Raw genomic sequence first — 22,202 nt, 5'->3', positions numbered from 1 at the left:
AAGAAAAATAAGAGAAAAACAAAGGCTCCGATGCCGTACCACCGGAATTGGCTGTCACTAACGCCTGTCTCTTCGCCATCGAAAGAGGGTCGATCGAGAGTGCAGTCAGTGACCACGACATCGGTGGACACATTTCGGCCATCCGGCGGCCAGCTTGTCACACAGCCGGGACTCTGTTGCGTCAATTTTGTTGCACGACAACGCTGACTGGCCTTCAAACTCGGCAGCGAAGACATACTTCTTTGACGGCTCTTTCCACGAAAGAAGGAAGGAAGGAAAGAAAGAAAGAAAGAAAGAAAGAAAGAAAGAGAGAAAGAAAGGAAGAAACAGAAACGTAGCCTGGACGTTAGCCATCGTCTAGCACCGCTTTAACAGGAGAAAAACAACGCTTGCTCTTGTTTCCGGGGTCTCGGTGACACGACTGCGACGTAGGCGGTGACAGCGCAGAGGTTTTCTTTCTGTCTTTGAACGTCGATGCGGGCCTTGCTGCAACCTTGTTCCTTTTTTCTTATTCCGTTTCCTTCACTCGAGTTTCACTCTGTGTTCCTTCGCAGGTGCACAGCATCCAACAGAATTCTCTTTTACTTACCTAACTCGCCTTGTTATTTTTTTTTGGCACTAGTACAAAAGAAAATATAACTAAACGACGAGAAAAAAACAACAATCAGAAAGCCAAACGTCCACCCAAGATTTTCGCTGGCCTGCTACCCATCATCCACCTGCGGAAGACTTATTACCGCTCGTTTTCTCCTCTGGCACACCCGACAGGCAGAACGCTTTTCTATAGTTCACGCACAAACAAAGCGAAAAGAAACTCTGGCTTATTAAGGGCCGCCTATTGTCGACGGTAACTGGTGAGCTATTCTTTACCAGGCACGTGGAACAAAACAATTACCGCCCATGCACCCCGTACAGATGGTAAACCAGCGAAGCTGAAATGTGCGGTCCCGGTGTTTATCATTGGGTCAATTCCGACGGTTTATTAGACTCTTTCTCAATTATTGGTTACGTCTTTATGTTTCTTAATGAGGTTATGCACACGTATGGCTTGGGTTTGTCACTTTGTTTACTTGAAATTTCACACATCGTGCTTCGTATAATCACCATCATAGAGGGGTGCAAAGAGCGTTTCATTGTGTTAATTCAGTGGGTTAATCAAAGTCTTTGTTAATTATGTTACGCATTTATGTTTTCTAATAAGTTAATCATATTGTTTATGACTCGCTCATGCACGGTACTTACCAAGTAACACACCGGGGCCGCAAATTTCATTTAAATACAGAAAGGGACACATTTTTGAACTTATCGCGAAGTCGGCGAGAGACTGCTGTGCGTGCGCTCTGCTGCGAGATAATTATGTCCTCATGATATTGTTTTAACCCGGTCCACCTACGTGTCCCTTCCCATATAGAGACATATATACAGCTTCGCTGTAAAACGGCTGCCATGAGATGCGGTAGTTTCGAGAGGGTAACACAACGCTAGAGTACGTTAAGCGAGTGTTACATCGGACCATCACTAACAGACTAACCAACACTATCAATACGAGATTTTCCTCTAACAACAAATTTTTTACTGCCTCAAATAAACACTAATTATGGAATGTTTACTTCCATTTTTACGGCCATTAAATACTGGAACAAACTACCACCCCATATTAAAGGCTGCCGCACAACATTAACATTCAGGAGAGATACGAAGAAATATTTACTAACGACACTACTGGCTACTGATTCATTACTATAAGTAGATATTGTGTACAAATTTATTTTCCAGTTCTCAGTGATTCTGCATTTGCCTAATGTATCGATAGCTTTTATTTATTTTTTATTTTATATCTCCTTTTGTCTTCTTTTTTCTCCTTTTCTAGGCGTTTTAAATGTTTTGTCGCATAGTCTATATAACCTGTGCACTTTGCGTATTGCAAGCATATATTTGTTTCTAATTATCTGTTACATTACCCTCGTGTTCTTTGATATGTGTCATTCCTATGTTTCCATAACGTGTCAGTTACTACATATTTATTTATTCATACGCTGTATTGGTTTCATTTGCTTGTGTTTTGAACTTCAATTATTGTAAGCACCTTTTTGTAATTGTTTATTTGCTTCATTACCTTGGTGTTTTCTGATGTCTGTCGCTGCTATGTTAGCATAATGTATTAATTCCTGCATTGTTAAATTACTAATAGGAGGTCCCCCTGACAGTTCTTGTAAGTCCGGGACCGCCTTCTGTACTAAGGATGAATGATGAAATAAAAAAAAAGAGCTTGACAGTTCACACAAAACGACGACGCACTACATTTTATAATGCGCCACCACGCTGGAGTTTGATCTTACCATGTGCCGATGCTTGTTGTGTAATCCTCTTCCTTATAATGAACGAGAAGAAAGGGGGTTAACCGAGGGGCCCAATTTTTATTAATTATATCTTAAGAAGCCAACAAACAAGGACACCAAGAACAACACAGATGAAATTACTTGTACTTATTAATTGAATTAAAGAAATGATAAATTAATGGCAACGAAAGGGGATGAAAAAACAACTTGGGAACGATCCCACCTCTTCGCATTACGCGTGCGATACTCTACCAAATGAGCTACTGCGGCGCCGTCTTCCCAGCTACTTTCTGGGGTATTTATGTGTTACTCCTAGAACTAACCTTGGGAGTGTTAGCCAGCGCCACCACTCACAAACCTTGGCGGCGGATGTGGAACATCCTTTCTGCCACAGGCGTCACGAGTATGTGATATTTTTCGGTCCCACAAGGCTGATGCGGTGGAAACTGCACTGAACAGGAGTGGCTTGAGAAAAGCTGCCGTATCCCTCTTCTTGCATCATGAGGACTCGAGAGCACCAAGAAATAACTATCGGGAAAATTACATCACCAGCCAAGCCGTAAGATAATTATGCAGGTACGACACACACGTGGGAACCATACGTGTAGCGGAGCTTTAGTCTGGGCGTGTATAAGAGATCCTACCCAGCTAGCGGTGACTCCTAATGCTGCATTCGCATATGTATAGTTTCGTCCTACGCAGCGCGCAACGTCATGCAATGTTCACGTTTATCCACACCAAGGGTCGTAACATTAACCTCACGCAATTGTTATATACGTTTATGTACTGCACCGATCTCGAGCTACACCGAAATGAAGACACTAAATCTGCAGGACGCACGTTGTGAGACGTATCCGCAGCGATGTCATGAGTACGGAGCCAATCAGCGAGTCTCGTCGAGGGAAGAATGGCGATGTCAGAGAAATGCGGCATAAATCTAGCTAATTTATGCACCCCATACACATTGTGCTGCAGCGGAGGATTAGCCAAGAATGGGCCCTCGCAAGAGTGGCACGTACTCAATGGCTAAACCAAAGAAAACGACGTAAATACAAGAATCCGTTGAACCCGCTATTCCATTAAAAATTTCGGTGGGCTTTAGAGATAAGTACGAGCCTAGGAGGTTTTCAAAAGTTTTTTTAACCTCCTCGGCATTGTACGACCGTATGAGCGAACCTTCAAATGTGCGCGAAACTGTGCTCTCTCTTTCCCCTCTTTCACTCTCTCTTCGTCCCCACACCCCTTCCCCACTGCAGGGTAGCAAACCGGACGTGCGTCTGGTTAACTTCCCTGCCTTTCATGTGTTCTATTTCTCTCTCTCTGTCTCTCTCTGTCTCTCTCTCTCTCTCTCTGCGAGCCGACATTATAATCACAGGTTTATGCCTTTATGGTCCATTAGTAGCAAACGTTTCAAGAACACAGTTTTGAGTCACACTTGCCTTGCATTTAGAGGCATTAGCTTAAAAGACACAAAGGAAGACTGAAGATTTTTACCCGCAAGCCTCGTAAGATTTGCAGACGAAACTTGCAGCCCAACCAGAGCAATCACACAGGCTTTTCCAGACTGCGAATGCTAACAACACGTGGGTTGATTGGCTCCATTAATAAAAATGGCTGTGGCTTAGCTAAGGTTAAGCCCAGGATGCGAAGCATACTAGCCTTTATTTTAGTTGTTGAACCACTGTTTAGCCTGGTGAACTGCTGTTGCTTGGCTATATTTGGTTCGGCTAGACGAAGAAACAACTCATGCGTTACTCTGCTTCGCATTCAAGAGTGGAACGCGACAGCGTTCCCGTCGACCCGCCAAGGGGTGTAAGACAATGGGCTACGGCGCAGCGACTACGCGCCCCGCATTGGACGCGGTGAGCGTCGAGCAACAAAGCGTTCGGCGCGGCAACGAAACGTGCGCCTGAGCAAGCGACGCACGCCTGAGCCTTAGAAACAGCTCGTTTCTAAGGCAACACCGCATTCACTAGAGGCGCTTTTGTACCGCTTTGAAGCATCGTACTCGTGGCTCAGTGGTAGCGTCTCCGTCTCACACTCCGGAGACCCTGGTTCGATTCCCACCCAGCCCATCTTGCAAGAGTTGAGCCAAAGCCACCTAGAAAAAGCGCAGCTGCTTATATACCGCCGCGACGCCGCGAGCGACGGCGCGAGTTGAAGCCCCGTTTCTCCTCTGTCGTGACGTCACGGTGTCACGTGGTATTCAAGGCGACACCGCCGCGCCTGAGGAGCTGGGTTGAGCTCTAGTAATATGCTTCGCATAAAATCGTAACATATCGTATCCTACCTTGCCAAAACCACTATCAAATTGTGATTCCCGCAGTAGTGGGCAACTCTGGAATAATTTTGGCCACCTGGTGTTTCGTAACGTTCACCCAATGCACACGGGCGTTCCTGCCTTTCGCCCCCATCGAAATGCTGCCGCCGCGGCCGTGATATATGGCTCCATTGGAAATACGTCATAGATCCCTGCTGTTAATAAAAACATACATTCATTAGCAACAGCATAAAGAAATTGCACAATATTACGCAGATCCAACGCACACGTTAGAATCGATGCGAAGCGCAGCTTTCTTGAAGCGCCTAACGAAATACTACAAATTTGTCCACTTTGTCCCTGCATCTTTCGCGTAAAGGAAACTGTCGCGCACGTATACGCCATCGCGCACCCGTGCTAGGCAGCGTTACAGATGTTATATTAGTTCATTTTTCTTCATTTTGTCTTATTTATTTCAAATATATTGGTCGCTTGTTGGCCGATCGCCCGTTGCCGGTATGTGCGATAGAGTGGGAATTACAGTAATGAACACGCGGCGAGCATGTCAAAGAGTTAGTCGGCAATGGCACGATGTGTACTGCCAGCTTCCTGGGTATGTGCCATTGTATGGACATCATCATCATCATCATCATTCGCACGCGTGCATGCGTCTTTCCCGATCCCCTGTTGTAGCTACGACTGCCATAGTAGGAAATCATAATCGTCGTCAGCTTTTGTTCGTACGAGAGAAGCACATTTGCTGATGCTTTTGCTCCATAGCCCCTTTGCTATATTTGGGCGGGCAAAGGCGTGTAATCTGCTCCTGGCTACAATTATATATACCATGTACTGCAGAGTCATCATTGTGCCAGGTCCTATATTCAACGTTTCCATAGAACATTTGCCGCCTATTACGTGGCCTTTTAAATTTGAACCCATGAAGCAAGGCGACCTTTCTCTGTACAATCGCGGTTGGTTTCTTTGCATCTTTGCAAAGATGCACATCAAAACATCAAAGATGCGGAACAGATGCACATGAAAGTGCATCATTATTTTTTGCGACTGATACTATATCGCTTATTATTTTTTCCCTGACAGTTCACATCCAAAAATCCGATTCTTCATGCAAGTAAACCCAGTCAATGCTTTACCCAGCTTAGTGGTGTCATATTGATATTCTGAAGGTTACTGTTTATGGGGTTTTACATATGAAGTTTATTTTGTGGGGCATTCTTTTGGTTCATTGTTCCCATGAATGTAGTTACACAGCATCGCGGAAATCGCTTTACAATAATTTAATATCAAAGCTCTGTACCCTATCCTCCCTTTAACTTTGTCTACCAGGCTATGACATACTTGAGCAAGTGTGCAAGATGCCTCTTTCTCATGCACAAAATTGTTTTTCTATAAATTACACACATAAACGTTACTTATTAAAGCATGGCTACACCGAAAAAGTATTTTTGTGTCCCATATAAGTCAGCCTTTACGATGTACTGGTAACGATAGAGCGTTGTTTTACCAGTTGTAAAGATGCAATATTGTTTTGGGACGCGCTGCAAAGGGCTCTGAAGGAACGAATCCGCATACCTTTCGATATTTTGATATTTTATTGTGCCTGACTAAGACTGTGTGCCTTATGATATGTTTTTTTTTTACTTATTGGACTACGCAGTGTATGGAATGCGAGAGTGATTCTCCATAATGATGAGTCTGTTGTTTCTTCGTCAATGTTATTTAATCGAATAATTGTTCACCTGAAGGACATCCATGACGAAAGAGAATTTCAACCATAGTGGTACGCTCGATTTATTAGGTGTGTCGTTACCTCCCTCTTAGGGATAACTATCGTCGTTTTCTTTATCGTCTTGCACTCATACAAATCTATCTTCGAATGTGGTATTTACAGCCTTTTGGTTATGTAGCTTACATACAAAGTGTTTTTATTTTAGCTCTCATGGCTAAATTTGTTGGTCAGCTTGTAAATAGCCTTCGTTATTCAGTATATCTGAGTTACTAGAACTTGCTTTGACTTCAGTAAGATGTACAAGTCTTTCATTAGGAGGTGCGCTGGTCTTCAATTATTGTTACATTTTAACTTATTAGGTTGATAAGTATGATTTTCTTTTCAGTATTTCCTGCCTGCTTTGTTTCGTGCCTTTTGCAGGATATGTGACCCTGACGCGGCTTCGCCATTGCTCGTAGAAGTCAATATAAGCTCGTTTCAGGCATTGCAAAGGCAGAGACGTCAAGTTTCAAAGGATTGTACTTATGCTTACATATGTGGCAGTGCTTAATCCAAGCTGTCGGAATATCTATATTCAAACTATGTATGAAAAAATCCTGAAAGCTAGCCTCACATACGTGAATGTTTTACGCAGCTGAGGATACTTTTTAGGCTTCTAACATGCGTACAATGCACTGGAGAGGGCTGCTACGTATAGGAATACATAATAAACTTTCAGTTACTATTCGCCTTAACAAGCAGGGGCAAAACTGCCTCAATCACCTGCAATAGAGTAAAATGTGCACCATGGCAGTTCTTTTCTTTTATTGGAGAATATTTGCCGCAAATCATAAAAAATAAAGCGAAATAACAGCTTCCAACTCTGCAACGTGCAAAAGCTGCAGCATTGTCTATAAAAAGTTGTTGTCCATCACCCAATGGTCGTAGTTCTCAGGCAACTCTGGTTCCAGTCCAGCCTTTCTTAAATCATTACTTCTGATCGCCCGCGTTCCAGCAGGACACATCCAAAGCAGGTGTCGAGCATCTGACGTTGCCACAGGAGCCGATCAGTGAGGCACGTTACTTGGTCGTCTTTTGTCGATCTCCAAGAAGAGGTGAACGACGGTGTAATGGCCGCTGCAGCACGAAGCCTCCGAAGGGATACTTCCTGCGCCCTGATAAGGTTGCGCCCTGATAAGGAAGAAAGCAGACACGCGGGGAAATCAAGACGCGCGTGTTCCATCGGAGGCTGGACTTCAGTGCTAGGTGGAGAGCGCGGGAATCCTATGGAAGGGATGTACGTGGCTCAGACGCGTAGCCAACCGCACACTTAATCTGGTTAACCTCTTTGCCTTTCACCTCTTGTTTTCCTTCCTTCCTTACTCTGTGGATCGCTTGACAGATTTGTAGGGTTGTTACTTGTTTGCTCTAAGAAGCTGCAATAGAGTAGAACCATCATAGCGCAGTTACTCTTTTTCCACAGAGTAGAATTGAAGTACTATAGTGCTACTCCCATTTCCGGAAGAGGCAGCGTTGGGAGTACATTGAGTGCATGTATTCTAAGAAAAGCTTATATTTTGACAAGCAGCTACTCCTCTGGCAGAGTCGCTTTTACGATTTTAACACACCACTTGTTCTGTACAAAAAGGAACAATGAAAATATTTTAGTTCTGAACGTATTCTAAGTACAGTAATAAATCAATTTAGTAATTGGTGGTTAGAACTATCCACAACTTCACCGTATGGTCACGTAGCAGTGACGGGAAGAACATGGCAGCAAAAATTGTGAATAACCACATTTTATTGTGTGACCTTTTGCCCACAAGAGCAACTTACACTCAAAGCACAACGATAGCGGCGAATAAAATCGGCGATCGTCGGAATCTCCTTTCTATACGGGGCAAGCGCGTCGGCTTTTAAACGCGAGTCATCGAAGGTACCCGCCGTGGTTGCTCAGTGGCTATGGTGTTAGGCTGCTAAGCACGAGGTCGCGGGATCGAATCCCGGCCATGGCGGCCGCATTTCGATGGAGGCGAAATGCGAAAACACCCGTGTACTTAGATTTAGGTGCACGTTAAAGATCCCCAGGTGGTCGAAATTTTCGGAGTCCTCCACTACGGCGTGCCTCATAATCAGAAAGTGGTTTTGGCACGTTAAACCCCATAATTTTTTTTTTCATCGAAGGTTCCACAACAATCGCTGGTGCCCGCGTGTCTTCCAGAAAGCACTACTCAATTCGCGTCGCGCATACAATCAGATTACACGAGATTCGGTGAGAACAGACGACGGATAGAACCATCGATAACATTCGAGACACTTCCAATGCATGCTGGCGCGCCCTGCGCTGAGCGATAACGTTTAAGCTTTGTTAGCCATTGAAGAAGTAGCCACCGGAGAAAGATAAACAAGTACAAAGCTCAGCGTAGCATAGATTGTATCTCGGGCATTAAAGGGTTTCGTTCATTTTCCTTATTGCCACCAAAAAATTCACTACACGCATAAGAAACACTGTTGGACCGTATAGGTATCGCGGATAAGGGCACATCCATTAAATTAAATGCATATTTTAAATTTTCAGCACATACATAAGGCGCGCACAAATTTTATAAAAATTGCGAGATATACACAAGAATCTCATAACTCACAATAATAGTTACTCACATATTTAATAAAAAGCGCTTAGCGCTGGTGAAAAGTAATTCGCTTTAACATTATTCGGAAAAGAATTCCCAATCAGGGGCCCATTAAATTCGCATAATCACGTTCCATAAACATTTTTCCAAATAGGCAGGTCAAAGTGATTAACAGTGTAGGCTCTCGTATTCCGGGTAGGTAATGTAAACATGCTTAATGTAAATGATTCGTTTTTAGCTAACACTTCATCAATGACTTCGGCGAACTTGTATATGCGTACAATGTTTGGTGGCAATATCCAAAGTGATATAAAGAAATGTTCCGTTATGGAAACGCTGATGACTCGAGGGTCATTTCATTCCGCCTGCGGCTAGAAGCGGAAAGTCTCGTCTCCCAGGAACCACCCCCAACTCTTCGGCGTCCCATCAGGGCGACAACGCCGCGCTCTTTTGCGTCGGTGCTGCCCAAGATTGAAGCGCAGCACCGGCGGTGCCACGGGATCCCCCGATGGAGCTGAAAGAACGTGCATCATCGCGCTAACGTTGTCGCGGGTCGGGCATCACAAGGCGGCCGGCGACCCGTCAAACAAGAGAGGCGGTGCCGTCGCTAACGCGGCGTCGACGTTGTAATGCGTGGCCCTCGTTGCCACGGTGGCCCGTTGGTTGCGGCGTCTCTCCTTCCTGCCGAAGCCTCGGTGACCAATTAGCGGGGAAAGGCCCTCGAAGTCTCCTTCTCGCCTCTCGTGTTCCCCTTTGTTCCCCACGGACGACGTTGTTGTCTCTCCCACGTTTCGTTTTTCCTTCGGCCGTACTTTGGTGTCACCCAGAGGGCGCGAGCGCCCGACCGCGAGCTCGTAGCGCGGGCGTACACAAAGACACCGAGGGCGCGACACTCTACAGACAGAACAAGCACGAGCTGGAGCGCTAACGCGGGCGCTATTCATTACAGAACTCGCTCCCAACCACTGCCCCTACCTCCTTTCTACATTCCCCGGATCTCCCCCATCCTCCCGTTCCATCGCCACTAGTGGCGTGAGGGGAAGAAAGAGAGCGGCGGGTGGTATGGGCACAAGAAAAACCAATCGATAGGGGTTCGTTCCGCGCTCTCTCCCGCGGTGGCCGACCGACCCCTCCCCCCACCCCCCCAAAAGCGGGACCGCGACGTCACCTTGACGTCACGGCCCCGGCGCGCAGGCGCGCTTCGGGGGCCGTCCGACTATTGATCTGCGTTCGGTGCGTTGTGTGGCCATCTTCACCGCCGGGAGAACAGAGCGGGCATGGCGTCGGTGCTGCGGCTCCTAGTCCTGCTCGTGTGCGGCCTGGGGCCCGCCGTCCGCGCCCTGGAGCCGCGCGAGGTCTTCACCAACTCCTTCCTGGTCCGGCTAAGAGGAGACCACGAGCCCCGGGCCGCAGAAGCCGTCGCCAAGCGCAACGGATTCCACAGCATCGGGCCGGTGAGTGTCCCGTTCACTGCGTGCAGCGGCAATACGCGAACGGCCCCGCCGTTGGCCAACGCGTCGGTCCCCAAACATAGCCGTGCTCGCCCCCGGGCCCCAACAGCTGGGATTCCCGAGAAGGCACGCCTGGCGTTCGCGCGGCCTCGAGTCGTTGTCACGTGCCTCCGACGGTGGTCGTCGCCGAGTTATGCACTAAATGCGACCGTATAGCGTCGAAAGCGAAAGTTGTCACACACTCATCGGCAAACGGCCGGTCCGTGTGGGACGCCAGCTGTCTCCGGGCTTCTTTTTGCGGTCTCTCAACCAGCGAACGTCAAGGGCAGCTGTGTCACTGTCACTCTCCAAAAGAAGAAGCTGACTCGAAACGCGGACGTCGCCAGCAGAGAAATGTGCAGATGTGTTTTTTTTTTTCGTCGATTGGTCCCAGCGTGCCACGTACGTGCACTGCAGTTCGCTGTGCAGCTGCTCGCGTTGCGCCGACTCAAGACGTGCATAATGTTGGCTCGCCAAGCTGAACCTGTGACAAAAACAGCTATTGTATCTTCATGGTTGACCGAGAGAGCGCGTTATATTAGCAAAACAAAGCGTTTTCTTGGAAAAAACGTCTCGAAAACATTGAACCCACTGGCTACTGAGCGCGGCAGATGCAAGCCTGGGACTCGAGAAGGTTATCACAGCATTATTTATTACAGTAATACAATTGTTACAGTAGATAATATATTACAGACATTGCTGTCGTGGCATGAGTCGTTCTATTATTCGCTCGAGTTCCACGACCTGCAGATTCCTTACGAGCTTGTCTATTCTAGTGTGACGAGCTGAGGGAAACTCCCCAACAGTCATTCGACTTGAGCCCGACAGATTCGGTGGTGCCGTAGGTTGACGTCAAGAAATAACTTTTTGTCTCTAATAATGCCGTGTCAGTACTAAACGCGGCGTATGCCACGAAAGATATAACAGGCGCTGTATACATCGTCTATCATTGACGCTCGCTCGGAGCAGTTCCACGCCTGTGCGGAGAAACCGTGCAGCGTCCGGCCTCCGCCCGCGTCGTTGTCCCCCAAGATCGTCTTCTTCGTTGTCTGTGAGAACCAGAAGATGAAGCTGACGGCTGTCATTTCCCCCATTTTGATCTCTGAATATGTCGACATTACGAAATTTATTTAGTCGTTATTGAAAGGGGCGGGGGGGTGCCATGGTAAACCTTTGCCTGTGCGCGCATCAATAAAAATAAAAACTTCAAGGACGCTCAAACTTCGCCTTTAAGAATGCAGAGCGGTAGTATTCAATGATCCCTGGCTGCCTCGAACGCTTCCCGGCAGCTGCAACTTATGTAACCATTATGTTTACCATGAAACGCTGGCGGCGAGCGCTATGCACGAAAGCAAGCTCTCTGGTATAGATACGCGGCCTCTCGCGTGCGCCGATCCCGGAGGTAGTGCACAGCCTTGACAAAAAATTACATAATTTTCAGGTTTTTGTTATTGCTTCGCACTTTTAATATTTAAGTCTGACAAGATTAACATAGAAGACATGCGCTGTCGGCGTTTTGTTCCATGGCATTTGTTTGTGGGTTGTCATTCTCAAAATTTCGAGGTACAACTTGGTCAAGAATGTAATACAAGTTATGAGCAACTTTAGCGATCGAATGGTGTGGCAATATAACCGCCTATACTGTATGTCATATAGGAAGGCGTGGCATATACATATGCCTAAATATACACGGAAATTTTCGCTCACGGACAACTCCCACCGTCGCCGACGCCAACACCGGATATTCTGGGACACGGGGCCATTAACGCTCTCGTGTTAAAATTCACAACACATGAAATATGAGCGAACACTGTCGTGAATGCACTGGTGCTCCAAAATATTGAAGGTTAAAAAAATGAAATGGTGAGGTTTAACGGTTCCGAAACCGCACAGTGGATTATGAGGGACGCCTTAGTAGAGGATTCCGAATTGATTTGAACCCCTTCTGGTTCTTTGCACCCGAAGTACAATAAACGACTGATTTTGTAAACACCTGCATCAGAATGCATGGTACACGAGCGTTTTACTGGGTAGCAATCAAACCCGTGACCTGATCTCTTACAGCGAAGCTGTACACCTCTACCATCCAAGGAAATTTCCGTGTCGTTGTTGTAAGCAAACAAAAAACTCCCCATACGTGGGCTGATCCCGGGGAGAGTGCGATGCCTGGCCGACCCGCGGCGGAGGTGAAGCAGGCGTTAAGCACTTCCCATACGTGGGCCGATCCCGAAGATATTGCAATGCCTAGCCGACCCGAGGCGGAGGTGAAGCAGGCGTTAAGCACTTCCCATACGTGGGCCGATCCCGAAGATAGTGCAATGCTTAGCCGACCCGAGGTGGAGGTGAAGCAGGCGTTAAGCACTTCCCATACGTGGGCCGATCCCGAAGATAGTACAATGCCTAGCCGACCCGAGGTGGAGGTGAAGCAGGCGTTAAGCACTTCCCATACGTGGGCCGATCCCGAAGATAGTGCAATGCCTAGCCGACCCGATGTGGAGGTGAAGTAGGCGTTAAGCACTTCCCATACGTGGGCCGATCCCGAAGATAGTGCAATGCCTAGCCGACCCGAGGCGGAGGTGAAGCAGGCGTTAAGCACTTCCCATACGTTGGCCGATCCCGAAGGTAGTGCAATGCCTAGCCGACCCGAGGTGGAGGTGAAGCAGGCGTTAAGCACTTCCCATACGTGGACCGATCCCGAAGATAGGGCAATGCCTAGCCGACCCGAGGTGGAGGTGAAGCAGGCGTTAAGCACTTCCCATACGTGGACCGATCCCGAAGATAGTGCAATGCCTAGCCGACCCGAGGCGGACGTGAAGCAGGCGTTAAGCACTCCCCATACGTGTGCCGATCCCGAAGATAGTGCAATGCCTAGCCGACCCGAGGTGGAGGTGAAGCAGGCGTTAAGCACTTCCCATACGTGGACCGATCCCGAAGATAGTGCAATGCCTAGCCGACCCGAGGTGGAGGTGAAGCAGGCGTTAAGCACTTCCCATACGTGGACCGATCCCGAAGATAGTGCAATGCCTAGCCGACCCGAGGCGGACGTGAAGCAGGCGTTAAGCACTCCCCATACGTGTGCCGATCCCGAAGATAGTGCAATGCCTAGCCGACCCGAGGCGGAGGTGAAGCAGGCGTTAAGCACTCCCCATACGGGACCGACCCCGAAGATAGTGCAATGCCGGGCCGACCCGAGGCGGCGGTGAAGCAGGCGTTAAGTACTCCCCATACGTGGGCCCAATCCGAAGCTAGTGCAATGCCTAGCCGACCCGAGGTGGAGGTGAAGCAGGCGTTAGCATTCCCATACATGGGCCGCTCCCGAAGATAGTGCAATGCCGGGCCGACCCGAGGCGGGGGTGAAGCAGGCGTTAAGCACTCCCCATACGTGGGCCGATCCCGAAGATAGTGAAAAGCCAGGCGGACCCGCGGCGGAGGTGAAGCAAGCGTTAAGCACTCCGCATACGTGGACCCATCTCGAAGATAGTGCGATGCCGGGCCGACCTGCGGCGGAGGTGCAGTTCGCCATTAAGGGGCCCACATACACAGCTTCGCTGGTCATCCTTCTTCATAGAGTGGAAGGACGCTGAGATTTTTTTAATGTTAGCGAACTAGTTCGACTCATACGGCGGAGCAAAGAATCACGTCTTATGGTAAATGAACGTAACATTGGCAAATCCGGCAGTATGCTCGTATTATGGTGCATACAGAATTGTCGTGTCTGAAAGTACGTCTGTCAAGAGAGTAATCACGTGGTGGTCCATGACAAATGGGTTAGCACTATAAGTCCCCGCCAGTGCATGCGCAGACAGTCTTTTTTTTTTTGTTTCCTTCGTCACCGCCATAATGCGATCTTCCAGATGTTGGCCGAAGTTTGTGTTGTCCTTTTCGATTCTCCTATGGACGCGTTTTGTACGCCTTTCTTTTGAAACTGCGCGAATGAACTCGCCTTCGAAAATGTGCAACGTTTCGATAGGCGATAAACTGTGTTCTTGTTTTAAATAAAAGAACGAGATCCTGTGCATGCGCTTGACGCCTAGTTTTGTGCTCTTGGACAATCCACAAGTAAGCTGTCACTTGCGTCCTTCTTTTATGTAAGAGTAAAGCGACAGTTATTCGGCGACCCGTTCGAGGCAAATAAGTTTGCGTAATGCCTCTTGGACTGTTACGCTGCCAGCTTAGCACGTGTGCGCCACGACAACGTCTTTTCACTTTAAACCGTTTTGTTAGTGCTTTCAAGCACAAACTTATTCAGGTCAATGTCACACGCAGACCTCAATTTTCAGATGTCTTCGGGTTGGCTCGAGAGCAGGACGCCTTGCGCAATCGCGAAGGACGAACCGAGGAAGGCTGGCTGTCAGATTGCTTTTTCTCGCATTCTAATTATAACGCATGTTAGCGTCAAAGTAATCATGGTCTCTGATTACATAAAGTGTTTAAATTCTTACTTAAGCAGAGCTTGCGTTTCCAGAAACCAACGACTTCCGTGCTCTTAACCACGAACAAAAGAAAAGGAAACCGAATCGCTGCGAAATAAGGATAACTTTACATTGCGCTAACAAGCAGTTGTGTATGGTGTCATTGCAAGGTCGCCAGAAATTTGCTGACTAACGTGTTTATCTGATGCAGTGCTATTACAGTAGGGCCAGTTTTATACTTCAATCACTTCTTCTTCAACCAAGAGATAATAAAATCGTTAACTGGAACTTGAAATTACGAAGAAGGCTTATTAACTCAAGCGGAAGCTTATCTAAGGAAACGGCCTGACATTTATTTACACGAGATCATGCACCAGCTAAACACGGACGCCAAGTAACGTGGCTTGGAACCTGACAATACGTACGGAGCAGAACTGTCATCAGGCTAGTTGCACGCAATGCGTATTTTGCCTGCACGGCAAACGAGGTTGGTACTCAAACGAAATGGACCACGCTGTATGCCCAACAGCGCGTGGTGGTGTTGTCTATTTATTCGTGTTGCGTTGTCCATTGTATGTTGCGGATCATTATATATGGATATACATAATGACCTGCAAATACATAAAGCAGCGTTGACACGGAGAAAGGGAACGAGGATACGTAGGAATATGGAACTTCGCTTTTGTCAACGCACTTATAAACGATTCATCCTTGGGATTATATTAGCTATATAATATCTCATATTATGGGTGATGTGTGTGTCACGTGATAATACGTTGTCCCCTACAGTAAAGGGCATATCCCTTTAGCAACAAATACGCATGTGATAAAAAAATCATGAATGCGAATGTGGCTTCAAGGCTAAATTGAAATAGTGTAATATTTTTTTTGGCGAAAAAATAATATGGTAGGTAGGATTGCTTAGGGCCGACTATTCCAAGCACTTCTCGGGAAAGAAAACAGAAGGCGGAATCAAGCTCAAACTAAGAACCAACACGACACGCACAATAAGACAAAATACAAAGCTACAATTAGTAGTGTCAACACAGTAATTAAACACCGTAAGCACGGTCTGTAGTTATTTCGTGCAGTCATAACATCACACAGACACACAATTAAAATCCCGGCCGCGGCGGCCGAATCTCGATGGGCGCGAAATGCAGAAACGCCCGTGCCCCGTGCATTGGGAGCACGTTAAAGATCCCCCGGTGGCCAAAATTAATCCGCAGTCCCCCACCACGGCGTGCCTCGTAATGAAATCGTGGTCATGGCCCGTAAAAATTCTAGGATTCAATACAATTCACATCGCATTGCCAGAAGTCCCACATAGCTCTTATCAAATTTTCCTCTGCATAAGTATTTCACTTCTTCAACTTTCACCTAAACTTTGCAAGTGGAATGTGTAACATTGCAATGGCTCTCTAACAACAAGATCTGGTTCTCGGGCAGTCCATGGGAATCTCTGTTCGCTGAGAGTTCGTGAAGGGCACTGGAGGCACGCCTCTGCCTATCAGGACGCGAGGCCGGCCTCAGCACTACGTTTCACAGATAGAGCCAGAGCATCCTTCAAGAAGGTTCAGAGAGGAACGCAGGCGGACCCACTTTTAATCGTATAGGTGACATTATATAAGGATATGCTCCACCGAAACGTCAGAGCTACTTCAAAAACTGTAGCCTGGGAATGGACGTTCTTAATTCTTTAATGCGACACAAAAAAAAAGGGAATGACCTGTCAATGCAACAGCATCTGTAACTAAGTAACAGTCTTTAAAAGGAATATTCCTCCTTCTTCACAGTCACAGACCATGTACGAAGAATGGGGTAACGCTGTGTGCACATATTAGAGACTTTCAGCTTGTCTGTAAACCTATTAACTTTTAACTGAACACTGAACACAGAAGGTATTCAGAGACCTGCATTGGGAAGAATTGGGGATAAAAGTTAACGGAGAATACCTTAGTAACTTCCGATTCGCTGAGGGGAAGGAAGACGAAGTGATTCTTTGATAGAACGCTTGTGCTTTTGTCTCCGCTTTTTCGCTTTGTTTATCTGCATTTCTGGGAGCTGCCGCTCCCTCCTTGCGGCAATGGATGAAGAAATCTCCGAGGACTTTCCTGATGTGCAGCCGTCAGGTCGGCTAGCGTCCAGGAAACGTGGAAGTGCGTCAAGCGATACAGACAGCGAGGCCACTGAGATATGTTCGGACAGCTACGACTCATCGGACGATGACTTCCAGGTCGTGATGAGTAGATCAGCGAAAAGAAGACTACTGCAGGCATCTTCGTCGCCAAGTGCTTCTACCGTGAAGAGTGCACCGCTGCGCTGGCCGCACACTGTGCTCTTTATGCCCGTGGACCCAGCGACCAATTTGCGGCTCCTCAACAGGCAGGTCCTCTCTTCGTTACTCGAGAGAATCGCACCAAATGAGATTAAAGACGTGCGAATAAACTCGCGGAAGAATGTCCTGGCAGTTGATGTGCTACATCGCAGTGCTCTACAGCACCTACGTAATATAACTGATATCGACAAGGTAAAGGTGCGATCAATGATCCCTACAGGCGGCGATGGTACTGCGGGCGTCATTTATGACGTCGACGTTGCCATTCCTAATGACGACTTGCCAACGCTGATAAAGCCAACGACAGAAGGCAATTTCATTACAAGGATTTCCAGATTGGGAAACAGACGCTGTGTGAAGATTTTGTTTGAAGGAGACAGCCTTCCTTCCCACGTCAAAGTAGGCCATGTCCGCCATCCAGTACGACCATTCGTACCGAAGCCCCTCCAGTGTTTCAAGTGTTGCAAGATTGGCCACGTGAAGGGTGTCTGCGTGAACAGCGTAGTGTGCCCGCGGTGCTCCGAGTCCCATTCAGAAGACGCCTGCAGCGCACATGTTCTAAAGTGCCCTAACTGCAGTGGTCCTCACAAGGCCTCATCAAAGGATTGCCCGTGGATGCGGAAGGAATTCACGATTCTAAAACGCATGGTGCGGGACAATTCAACGCATCGAGAGGCTGCTACCGCTGTTCGGCGACGTCGGCATCGACACCGAAAACGTTCAAGAAATTCCGCAACTGCAGATAGGTACACGCCAGCTACAGTCAGAAGGGCTGCCGCATCTCCACACTGCGCCACCAAGACAGATACAAGGAAAGCGAACAAAGAGGAGAGGCTCGCCCGCCCTGAAGAATGGCCTGAGCTACCGAGGGCACGACTCCCTGCTAAGTTACCTCAAAACGCACCGACTGCAACGCCTTCTGCGACTGTTGAAGCGACGCTGGCTGATGATCTCCAGGTCATCAACATTCTGCGGTCGCTCATGAGTGCCATTCGCGTTATACTTACCAACATGAAGTCTTCGTCTGCGCAAAGCGCACTACAGGTGTTGGACACTTTGAGTCCAGTACTTGCAGCTCTTGGTTAAAATCATGGCTCTCCAGAAGCCGTCGTTTCGTGACGAAGTCCGAAACGCGTCGATATTTCAGTGGAACGCCAGAGGACTGAAGTCACGCATGTCGGACTTTCGACAGTTTGTGTTCACAAATAAGTTCCCGGTCATCGTCATCTGCGAGCCCCTATCAGATAACATGAGACTGTCCGGGTATGAGTGTTTCATGTCCGCCACCCACGGAGAATGCAGCAAGATCATCGTATTCATGCGACGTGATCTTACGTATGTCCATCACCCAGTGTCGCCAGACCAAGAAAACCAATACGTCTGTCTGACAGTGAAGAAAGGCAAGCTCACTTTCACATTAATTGGAGCCTACATATCGCCCTCAAGTCGGTTGGACTGCGAGAGATTACGGCAAATCACCACAGCGACTCCGCAGCCTTTGGTGATTACTGGAGATTTTAATGCCCACCACCATCTCTGGGGAAGTTCGAAGATAAACTCGAGAGGCAGAAGATTAGTGTCATTTGCCTCCAAACAAGAACTGTGCTTGTTAAATGATGGAAGCCCCACCTTTCTACGTGGAACTGCCTACTGTAGCTGCCTGGACCTGACCTTTGTTTCACGCTCCTTCACTAGAAAGGTCAGGTGGTTTCCGGATATTGAAACGCGGGGAAGTGACCACCTACCCACTTATCTTAGGGTTGAAGGGTTGACGGACTCCAGGTTAGCCACCGTCACACAATGTATCGACTGGCCAATGTTCAAGTCAATTGTCGAAGACGGCTGTCGTGATGACTTGTCCACTAGCCTAGAGGACATCATAATAGGTGCCCTAGAGGCTGCGAAACATTCGCTTCTGAGAACGTCTACACGCACCGAATACGACATTGAGCTAGAGAAGCTTCGTGCAATTCGTCGTCGGGCAGAGCGAAGATACAGGCGCACGAAGTCTGTACACGACTTGAGGTTGGCCAGAAGAACTCAAAATAAAATTCAGCGTCGCATGGACAAACTTGCATCACAAAGATGGAAATCATTCTGCGAATCTTTCGATCCACGAAAACCATTGTCTCACATATGGAGAACTGTTCGTGGTCTCCGTGGAACCCCTCAGCAGCGCCACCCTTTTAAGTCTTTGGCCCTTCACCAACAATGCAGCGAGATTGACGTAGCGGAAGCTTTCTGCAGGAGGATTGCTGGCGAAAGTAGTTGCGCTGGAACATCGACGCTCCGCCACTCACCAATTTCACGCGACTCCCGCATGGATAGTCCTTTCGCCATGGACGAGCTCGAAGCTGCACTGGCCTTGTGCAAGCGTTCATCTTCACCAGGACCCGACGGTATAACCTACCGTGCCCTGTGTAATCTTGGCGATGAGGCTCGAAAAGTGCTCCTGCTCCTGTTCAACAGCTCCTGGCAGACAGATACGGTTCCCCAAGAATGGAAGACCAGTCGCCTAATTCCACTGCTCAAGCCTGGCAAGTCGCCTGTAGACATTGCATCATACCGACCTATTGCGCTTGCCAGTTGCATCGGAAAACTAATGCAGAGGATGGTTCTAGCATGGCTAGAATGGTACCTCGAACATTACCAGGTATATCCAGATGCAGTGGCCGGTTTCAGGCGTGGCCGTTCTTCCATAGACAACGTTATCGACTTGGTGACGTACGTCGAGCACCAGAAGTCCTGCAAAAGATTATCTGCTGCTCTGTTTCTGGATGTTAAAGGAGCGTACGATAACGTAACGCACGAAGCGATTTTCAACGCGTTACAGGCAGTAGGACTTGGCGGCAAAGTATATTTGTGGATAAGTAGCTATCTACATAAGAGATCCTTTTTCGTACTTACCGAGGATGGCCCGACCTCCCAGCATTACAGTAACCGTGGGGTGCCTCAGGGCGGAGTACTCAGCCCAACGCTCTTCAGTCTAACACTCATTGGACTCACCGACATCCCGCCAGGCACCGTTAGGCTCTCCATCTATGCCGACGACATTTGCATTTGGACGTCGGCTGTGACGCGACTGCAGCTTCGCGCGCGGCTTCAAAAGTCAGCTACTTTAACATCATCCTACCTTAGGGAACAAGGACTTCGTATATCATACGAGAAGTGCGCAGCGGTGGCATTTACCAGGAAATCAATGTCACCATACGTGATATCCGTCGACAGACACATGATCTCGTACAGCACGAGTCACAGATTTTTGGGGGTGGTCCTTGACAAAAATCTCTCCTGGACCCCTCATGTGAATTCTGTGAAACAACGCCTGACAGGAATTTGCCATATGTTTAAGTTCCTTGCAGGAAAGACCTGGGGAGTGCCAATACACTCTATGCTGCAACTGTACAGGGTCCTCTTTATTGGATTCCTGCGGTACAGCCTACCGGTCATGTCCAACACCTGCAGAACTAACCTGAACACAATCCAAAGCATCCAAGCCCAAGCACTCAAGATATGTGTCGGTCTACCACGGAGTGCGTCAACGACTGATGTTATTGCAGTCGCTCAAGATTTCACTATTAGAACGCACATTAGCATGGAAACAATGCTTGTGCACATAAGACACTTCGCCTGGACCCCTACACACCACCTAGCAAGTCTCCCAGTAGATAGGCCCCACACGACATTCAGTGCGACTTTCTTCGCGCACCGTGCCTCTTTCAGGTCAGGTTACACACCTGTGGCAAGGCCTTCTATTCCTCCATGGTGCATGCGCCGTACTCAAGTGAACCTTACAGTCCCAGGACTTCGGAAAAAGTCGGACTTGCCATCATCAGCGCTCAAGCAACTAACTTTACTTCTCTTGTACGAGAAATACAGCGACTGCACACACGTCTACACTGATCGATCAACTACATCAACCAGCTCCGGCGGCGCTGTAGTTATACCAGCAATGGGAATAACCAAGCGGTTCAGGACTTCCCATGTCACTACGTCTACAGCTGCAGAGCTCGCGGCTCTCCGCGACGCGCTTCAAGTGATAAATACTGAAAGTCCTGGAAAATGGGCAGTCTTCTGCGATTCAAGGCCGGCCTTGCAATGTGTGCATTCATTTCTCCGACATGAAACTCACGATCAGCTCACGTGCGAAATCGCGGAACTTGTCCATCACTTAAGAGAAAAAGGCCATGATATCTCTTTTCAGTGGATACCAGGTCATTGCGGTATCATTGGTAATGATGACGCCGATAAGGCAGCTCGGACGTCAAACCAAGAAGACCGCTGCGTCCCCATTCCGCTCTCAAGGACCGACGCCGCGAGACAACTTGGCATTCTGGCAAGCACTATCTCCTTAGCAGAGTGGAATACCGTACATACAAGGCGCACAAGACTGCACCGACTAAACCCGCCACTTCAACTCAGACCTCCAGCCGGTGTGCAGCGGCGTGAAGCGTCTCTTCTGTGTCGGTTATGGCTTGGAGTGGCCTTCACAAATGCCTACTCAGCACTAATTGGAATGGCTGATAGTCCTGCATGTGATGTTTGCGCATGCGAGGAGAACATTGACCACATATTGTGCCATTGTCCTCAATTTCAAGCACAAAGACAGTATTTGTCCGACACATTGAGGAAACTAGACGATCGTCCTCTGAGTGAACAGACAATATTAGAGCACCGTCCCGACCGATCATCGGCTCAGAAGGCAGTGAAGGCACTTTTGTGTTTTCTCAGAACTTCTGGTTTGCTCTAGCGACTTTAACTGAAGTGCTATCCGTACACGTACCTACACCTTCTCTCTCCCTTCTTTCTCTTCCCCTTCTCCCTTCCCCCAGTGTAGGGTAGCCAACCAGACTATTGACTGGTTAACATCCCTGCCTTCCTGTATTCTTATCTCTCTCTCCCTCCGATTCGCTGATGATATTGCCTTGCTTAGTAACTCAGGGGACCAATTGCAATGCATGCACACTGACCTGGAGAGGCAAAGCAGAAGAGCGGGTCTAAAAA

General features: G+C 48.0%; 1 protein-coding gene across 1 annotated transcript in view; it reads left to right on the top strand.

Annotated features, from left to right (window-relative positions):
- Positions 1 to 10,198: 10,198 nt before the first annotated feature.
- LOC126545057 (neuroendocrine convertase 2-like) overlaps positions 10,199 to 22,202 on the top strand; it is a 211,525-nt gene continuing 199,521 nt past the window's right edge. The window contains exon 1 of the mRNA XM_050192689.3: positions 10,199 to 10,412. Within this exon, the coding sequence (XP_050048646.1) occupies positions 10,236 to 10,412 (177 nt within the window). The 5' untranslated portion in view covers positions 10,199 to 10,235. The remainder of the gene's footprint in view (positions 10,413 to 22,202) is intronic.

The sequence above is a fragment of the Dermacentor andersoni genome, chromosome 10, assembly GCF_023375885.2.
Source record: "Dermacentor andersoni chromosome 10, qqDerAnde1_hic_scaffold, whole genome shotgun sequence".
Taxonomy (NCBI): Eukaryota; Metazoa; Arthropoda; class Arachnida; order Ixodida; family Ixodidae; genus Dermacentor; species Dermacentor andersoni.
This window is presented reverse-complemented; position numbering and strand designations above follow the sequence as displayed.